This window comes from Musa acuminata, chromosome BXJ3-6, assembly GCF_036884655.1.
Source record: "Musa acuminata AAA Group cultivar baxijiao chromosome BXJ3-6, Cavendish_Baxijiao_AAA, whole genome shotgun sequence".
NCBI classification, from domain to species: domain Eukaryota; kingdom Viridiplantae; phylum Streptophyta; class Magnoliopsida; order Zingiberales; family Musaceae; genus Musa; species Musa acuminata.
In genome coordinates this window covers 28,039,817-28,047,937 of record NC_088354.1, presented here as the reverse complement: position 1 = coordinate 28,047,937, position 8,121 = coordinate 28,039,817, and the positions used below count along the sequence as shown (strand labels likewise).

The 8,121-nt window shown below is 37.6% G+C and overlaps 1 protein-coding gene across 1 annotated transcript; it reads left to right on the top strand.

Annotated features, from left to right (window-relative positions):
• The first annotated feature begins 617 nt into the window (after positions 1-617).
• LOC135639734 (uncharacterized) lies at positions 618-7,363 on the top strand. The gene is made up of 7 exons (XM_065153610.1): positions 618-799; positions 4,151-4,217; positions 4,307-4,368; positions 4,445-4,534; positions 4,611-4,732; positions 6,360-6,414; positions 6,957-7,363. The coding sequence occupies exons 2-7, from the start codon at positions 4,151-4,153 to the stop codon at positions 7,161-7,163; spliced, it is 603 nt and encodes a 200-aa protein (XP_065009682.1). The 5' UTR covers positions 618-799; the 3' UTR covers positions 7,164-7,363.
• Positions 7,364-8,121: the final 758 nt, after the last annotated feature.

The following is an 8,121-nucleotide window of genomic DNA, read 5'->3' as shown; positions in this document are numbered from 1 at the left end:
TTATATAGTAATGATAATTTGTTGATAAGAAAATTAATTTCATGACTCAAGCTTTGCTCTATATTATGTAATACATATTATGTGCATATATTTAAAAGTCATTTCAAGTATCAACGCAAGCTTTTCATATTAATGTTGGTCCTAAAAATGATAGATATAAATTTGGCATCTAAATCTCACTTCCATTAATAGTAACGAGGGTATTAAACTATATGATTCTATTAATATGCTTGATCGGATCGATAAATACCAATGAATAATCTCAACCGTGATATCAAGTTTTGTGTCTTCTCAATTACAACGGAAGTTTGTACATCTCCAAAACTATTTACTATATTCATTTTTATTAAATAGCTCGAAACAAATAAGATTAAAAAAATCATAAAACTAATTATTAAGACTTTCCTTCTCTTCGTTTGCCAAAACAAAAGACAGAAGAAGTCGACTTCTCTTTTTTCCCTTATATATATATATATATTAGTGAACTTTTACATGCGTCGAACCATTAAATGCGAAAGGCTATAAATGTTGATAAGCATTGTTTAGTGGGTATATTTGCAATAGACACATTAAGAGGTCAATAAATGAGAGGGCCGAGGGAGAGAGAAAGGTGCGGTTTGTAGGGCCCTCGCTTCGTCGAAGCAAGCAAACCCTAAAATTTCTTGGAGAGCTGTGAAATTTTGGAGCTTTGATCCCCCTTCCTTTTGACCTCGGGAGCCCTCCGAATCCTTCGATTCGCCAATAAGCTGCAAGAAATTTTCTTCCCTCGGCTCCTTGTTCTTTTCTCCCTGCGGATCTGGTGAGTTTTCTTGTCCTTTCCTTCGCCGGTTCGCTTTCCGCTCTCCTAACCCTTGTTTTCTTTTATTTCGGACGATTTTGTTTTTGACCTTTTATGGTGTATGTTCGTCTCGTCGAGGAATTGGGCTCGAAAACCTACGTTCCCGATTCGCCTTCTTGGATCCCTGGCTGTCAAGACTTGGAACCCTAGGTTCTTTGTAGAAACGAGTAGATTGCTTGGCACTCTTCGAGGTTTCCCCCAGATTGCACGTTGGATCTTGATTGTTTCGTTCTTAGTGGATCTTTCTTTATGGATCTTGCGAAAAAGGCTGGTCCAGGATCTTTTTCCCTCTCTATTCCTCGTTTATGTGATGTTCGTGTAAGTAATGTAAATTAGGGCATGAAAATTCAAATATTCTTCTTGGTTGGGTCGCCATTTTTGGTGTTAGACCAGAGCTTTGTTGGAGGATGGAACTTTTGCTGCATAGAGGTCATGGGAGTCCTGGAAATATTTTATAGTTTCGGAAATCGATATGCTCTTTAAGGGGAATATGTAAGGATGGATGATGGATCCCTATATGGTGTGATGGGTTGCTTGTTTTGAGGTTTCTCTAAAGCTGATTGACTTTAGTTTCTTTATTCTTGAGATGCAATCGAAATCACCGATGATACTCCAAGGACCATCAGATAGATTAGCCGAGGCTAGAGTTCCAAAAATTATTGAGAATGACAACATAAATACTGGCATAAACCACGTAGATAAGCGAAGGACATGAGTCTTTATGTTCGGCAACAACATGTGCACATTGTGAATGGTTAGAGGTCACATTGATTGAAGTCGAGAATGTATTCCGAGCAATAAGGTTGCCATCTAAAGCCCCTGTTGAGGGTTGGAAAGCAACACCATCTTCTTTTGATTTAGAAACTAATCATTATCTGGTAGATAATTTTTTGGCATTTATTAAGGAGTATGAAAATCTAGCTAAGTAGCCTCCTTTAAACAAAGGCGTTTGTTCTCCGTTTGCTTATATAATCAGATCATTGCTACGAATCCTACTTGGGCATCGAGATCATTGCACGGGTCGACATGGCCATCATCATCTTCTTTAGGTAGTATGTTGTGCTCGATCGTCTTGATGTTCTGCACCAAGACGAAGAAGTCATATTGAACAAGTCCAACATTGTGTAGTTATGATGTCATTCATCTCCATCGTCCTCTTAGATGTACCTGTTCATGTTGCACACAGTAGTAGGTGAAATCCATGGTGGTGTAGCTTCTGAAGGTTATGAGTCAAAACTACTAGACTTGGTATCTCTTGTGACCGCGCTTACTTTAGGATGCATCAACTGCATAGACATCGCTTACTTGAAGAACTCCAACTTAAGCCATTGCTCATGCCTCAGTGAATGATGGTTTTCCTGCTCTTTTTTGTTATGGACCATCTTTACCATGACTACGTAGCCTCCTAGTCAACATTGCCTGCCTTTTCACCTCTACTTCATTCATCTTGCTCATTCATAGTTCAAGCGTAGTAGTTGCACTCGAGACTCGAGTCACTTGCTCTCCCGCATGTTCTCTGCATTGCTCTGTGCTGCTCAATACGACTGTTCTTGGTGCATCAATTGCATACCTGGAGCTGCTGAAGTTGCTGAGTTGGTGGACATATGGACGTCGATGGATTCAGCTTGACCATGCATGGGATGCAGTTGAGCGCACTAAGAATAGTCATATTGGGCAGAGCAAATAAGACATATGAGAGAGCAAGTGACTTTGATGCAATTATTATTGTTGACAATAGGAGCAAGAGGAGTCCGCATAATATGAGTGACATGACGAAGATGAGTACCATGTTATTGAAGAACATGAGAACCATCAACTGCTCGGAGGCCTAAGCTGGAGAAAATTTTCAAATAAATGACAGACATCTGATTGGTGCTTTAGGAAGTGATGGTCACAAGAGATACCAAGTTCAGTTGCTTCAACTCGTAAGCTTCAGAAGTTGCACCATGAGCAAGATGGTGATTCCAAAGCAAACAGAAGGGATTATGACAAGCATGAAGTAGATCTTTTATAGGAACAAGTATGCCATTAGTACTAAGACAACGATGGAGACGGTGAAGAAGATCGTAGCGACTCAACATTGGACTTGTCTGATATGAAAATGCTGGATGATTTTGATGAAATAATTGGTGTAAAACATTAAGATGATCAAGGCCACCACACTGGCTAAGCTGAAGAAGATGCAGATCTTGAGGATGACCATGTTGGTCTACACTGCTACATCTTGACGCCCAGGTTGATTTGTGGCAATGATCCGATAAAAATGATGAGAAAGTAGGAGAGCAAATGATTTCATTTAAAAGAGGTTACATAGTTGGATTTTGCATCTGTTCCTTGGCCATTATCTTGCTGCACCTGCTGACACAAGTACATATTTGGAGAATCAGTGAAACCAATATGATCATATTTCATACAGGTTCAAGACAAAAGATAAATTAATGAAATAAGAAACATCACACACACACACACACACACACACACACACACACACATATATATCCCAAGTTTGTTGATATCTTCACTCAATATAGGTTGAGTTAAGGGGAGATTTGGGCAGACTTCCAATACCAAATAGTTAAACCAATGATTCGTAATTAAATACAAACTGAAAGAATAACTGTCAATTATAGTGTTGTGAACTGTTGTGAACCAATGATCCGCACCATTGCCTGGCCGACCAAATGATCCCTTATCAGAACTGTTGTGAACCCATAAAAAAAAGACAAAAAGAAAATTATAATTCATTGAAATATGAGATTATGCATTCACTTAGATAAAAAATGTAATTATTAACTTAAGAATATATGAGATTTATTAACTCTTAGCAAAAAAAGATTTTATAAAGTTCTTTAAGTATATTTATTTATCTGAAGATTATTTTTTTATAAATTGTAGGATTCCCTTTATGATCTTTGGTAGAAAAGCGAGTTTGACAACTCTTTCTCGTGTAGAATTTTTTCAATGCAGCTATCTTTGAAGATCTTTAGAATTTAGTGCTGCAAAGCATAAGATTTTTTTCTTTTATTTTCCTCCCCTATTGCGTGCGATGATTCCCCTAATATTTCAAGAGCCTAGCTACCATAACTGGTGCTAACCAAAAAAATTCAGCCAGTGGTTTTGTATGTAACATAATTATATTTTTTCTTTTGTTATTTTTTAGTTGATTAGATTTAGTTTATTAATTTGGAATCTGTTTAAAGGTCTAGTGACTTAACATAATGGTCTAGTTTATTAATTTGGAATCTGTTTAAATTAGTTTATTAATTTGTTTTCATTAAGTACTGCTGCTTACTTTCCTCTTTGAATGTCCAGATGGCAACTAAGCCATTAACAACTGAAGCAATTGCCCTGACTGAGAAGAAGATGGATATGACCTTAGGTATATCAGTGTCTTTGCATACCTTTTCTTTTATGTGAAGTTTCTGTATGATAGTTTTCTCCTAACTTTGCTTTAAATGTTTGTTGTAGATGATATTATTAAAATGTCAAAGAAAAACCCAATGAAGGGCAAAAGACCTCAAAGGCCACCGGTGAGTATTCTTTGTATTCTGTGACAACTGTTTTTTTTATATTTTCAACAATTGAAATCGTATCCTTTGTTTTTAGATCAAAAGTCAAGGTTTCCAGAATGGCAATGCTTCCCATGGTAACACCAGGATGCAGCGATTCATAGATTCTAGATCATCGATCAGACAAGTAATTATTCTCTAAAATCTACAATATTGTATGGCAGTGCTTCATTTCTTAGTTTATTGTACGTGTCCATGTACAGGGTGTCCTTGCAAAGAGAAGGTCAAATTTTCATAGTGATAAGTTCCCAATAACAACAGAGGTGGCCCGGAAGGCTGCGGTCATGCCTGTTAGCAACAGAAGGATAAATCGGAATGGACCAAGGTATTTAATCGTCATGCTTTTCTTGGGCCCCTTATAGCTTTTTTAATTATCGGACTGTAATCTCATGACCTTTTATTGTATGTGTACCTTTACAGGTAAAAATGTGGTTATTTTATTGTTCAAAGAATGTCCACATTCGTGCAACCATGCTACCGCAGTCGTTTGCAGTTATATTGGACTATTGAGCTGTTAGATTGGTTGCCACATATGATATTTCAATATAGAACTGCTATCATAATATATTTCTGGGGAGTTTTGACTTTTGACTTGTTGATCTCCAAGATATGATTTTTCATCTTCATTCTAGTGTGTTTTTGGCCACTTGGTGGGAACAAATCTCAGCATTCATTTGTATCTCTCCTACCTGTATATAGATGGTGTGGCGAAGATGGGGGTTAGATGCAACCAAATGTGGTTGAGTCACTTCATTGTTTTCAAAGAGCAGTAATTCTCCTCCAAAATATGGGGTTTCCTGCACAGTTCTATGCGTGCACGATTTTTCTAGTCAACTTTAGAAAACAAATGTAGTATTTGTTTCTTGGTTAAAATTGAGGCTTGACATTGTAGCAACATTGAGAAGGGACCATACGGATTCAATTTTGAAAGCACGAAATGCTAGTTTGCCTTCTAAGTGGGAGAAGTCTTTAATGCCTATGGCATGCCTCTGTTGCCTCTGCTCCATTCCAAGATTTGTTCCCTTCATATCTAATCAGTTGGATCCTCAGCTGAGTGCCTGTTCATGGGGTTGAATTTATCAAATATGCTATGCATGAGTTTTTGCATTTATGAATCATCAATCATTTCAGGTTTGCAGGATTAATTTGAATTCGTTCAAGTATGAAAAAGTTGATTGAGCATCAGTTATATATAGGGATGTAATAAAATTTGAGCAATGCTCCATGCGCTGGTTTTATATGGCGGTAGATATGATATTTCTGGGCATGTGTTTTGAGTCATATGTAGGCCGAAGTCTGTTTGTGTTGAAGTCTCCAAAAAGTCTGCAGTTGAGGTGAATGAACCGTTAAAAATATGCAGTGAAGGTGAACAAATGGTTGAAGTATGGTGTTTAGGCTGAAAACCTTTTCATAAATTTTCTGGTGCAGCTGAACTCCTGTTAGGTTTAGTTTACGTTGAAATTCTGGTATTCAGCAGAGTAGTGTTTGGTGGGATGAGCATCACCACGCTATTGAAACTTGATCTGGAAGCATCCTTATGGAGTATATGGTACTTTTGTGAGGAAAGAGGGGTCAGTGACTCTGGGATCATTGTCCGTGGTACTCTTTGTTGCTTGGTGATAATAGATACTGCATCCTTATTCGGCATCCACTGTCTGTATCTCTCGGGTTTTCTGAATAATAAAATGAACAGTCAAGAATGTGCTAGAGAGCTTGGTCAGGAAAGTGGAGGCAGAGTTAGTATGTCTTGGCAGTTGTCTCTCTACTATCAATTTGTTTTGACTAGTTAATATAATTCTCTATTTGCATTAAGAGATGATGGTAAGCCACCATTATTATGATTATGGTTGCAATTCAATGCCACAATGAAGATCTCAATATGTTGCAAAATCATGTGCTTCAACTTCTAATAATCTTATTCTCAGCTATTTTACATTTACTTTCTTATGCAGGGTTACAGCCACAACTATTCAAAGAAAAGGTTATGATAATGGCTTCAATGTAAAGGTAAACTTTGTAAGAGCACAATGAACTTTTTTCTTGTGGTAAAGTAGATCTGTACAACATTTCATGTTTTCTTTATAAAACAGTCTTGCTTAAAAGCACAAATTGTTGAAGTGTAAATCTATATGTTTGAGAGTACTATTGTTTTCTTTGTATACATGCCAATATCCAGAGTTACAATCTTTAAGATGGTTTGCATGAGATATTATATAAGAACCAGTTTTATCACTATGTGAATTATTTTCCTTGTAATACCTGTTCCGGCCATGTCGTTCCCAGTTTTTTTTTTGCTAGTATCAGGTTTCCCTAGTATCGGGTCTGCAATCCTGGTGTTCCTGTGTTTATAACATAGCAGTTTTTCAGCTTTTGGTTTCCTGGAGTTGTCTTTGCCTCTTTCGTTCAACTCAAATACAAGTTTTAGTTGAGACAGATTGAGTTGTAATTATTCTTCTAATGTTCGGTTCATTTGTATCTTGGATTCTCTTTGTTACTTCCAAATGGACTAATGGATGTGTCTTCTGATGTCTCTTTGATGCTTCGTGCAGGATAAGGCAGTTGCCAAGCAGAAGCCTCAAACCTTAGATGCTCTCTTTGCAAATATGAAAGAGCAGAGGATGAGGCTGATGTCCCAGAAGGTAAACCATGAAAATGCTGTCAGATTGCACAAAAGGCACAATGTCCCATGGCAGCAACAGGGAAGTGGCGTAGCACGTGGGGGCCCTCGCCGGCAGTTTGCCAACTTTGCTAAATGAGGATAATTTTGTTGACTATGGTTTCTCATTTCATCAACTCTATACAGAAATTTCTGTGTGGTTGCTACTAGTGTGTTCTTCAAATGGGGGGGGCCACTCTTTGCAGTTTGCAAAAGCTGCAAAAGTGGTTTGTTTCATTTGCCAGTAAAGGTACATCTTGTGGTTAATCAATTGCTAGCTGCTTTAACATGCTTTTTTAACGTTTCTTGTCCCTTAAATTCTTATATCAGACTTATAAGCTAATGTTTTACCCAAAAAGTCATTGTGAAGTTTGCTTCATTTTTATACATATGCTTAAAATTTTCTCGGTTGGAATTATGACCTCCAAATTGCTTTTATGGTTTCTCGCCAATGCAAGCAAAAATCTATTGGTCGAGGTATGGTTAGCTTATTGCTACATTCCTGAGTCCATGTTATGCCCATCTCAAATAAGCAAGGTTTTTTTTGTTATGGATCACCACTCTCTAGTCACAATCAAGAGCTTCCAGGGTGAGGTCTCCCAACAGTTTTGTGTTGTGGTAATTGCATGAAGGAAGATGGATTTTGGTCTTTGTTTTACCTTGATGAATCTGTTGAAGATACTCAGCTGAAGTGATGGTTTCTCCAGAGGTTTTGTATCAGATGGAAAAACCTTTGACCTTCTGAGGATAAAGATCAAGTTCTTACTGCAAGCTTTGGAGTTTCTATGCTCTGCTTTTGCCATCATTCTCACTTCACAGAAGGAGCATGATGACACTACTAAATTATGGACTCAGGATTAGTTGATGAGGCATGGATGCAAGCCCATCAGCCATCGTCTTTAGTAGACCAATAAAGCTTCTGTGGGATAAACATTTCAATATTCTTGCAGCAGCAGATCGTTAAAAGTACCGAGTTAACAACTAAACGATGGATGTTAGCAATCGGACGCCATCTAGAATAAAGCTGCAAAAGCATCTGTGGAAGAATGCTCAGCCCA

Bases quoted from the DNA above. Each gene is read 5' to 3' on its own strand.
- LOC135639734 (XM_065153610.1), top strand. From the start codon at position 4,151: ATGGCAACTAAGCCATTAACAACTGAAGCAATTGCCCTGACTGAGAAG. The intron at 4,218-4,306 runs GTATATCAGTGT...TGTTTGTTGTAG, and splicing joins GAAGATGGATATGACCTTAG to ATGATATTATTAAAATGTCA. The intron at 4,535-4,610 runs GTAATTATTCTC...GTCCATGTACAG, and splicing joins CTAGATCATCGATCAGACAA to GGTGTCCTTGCAAAGAGAAG.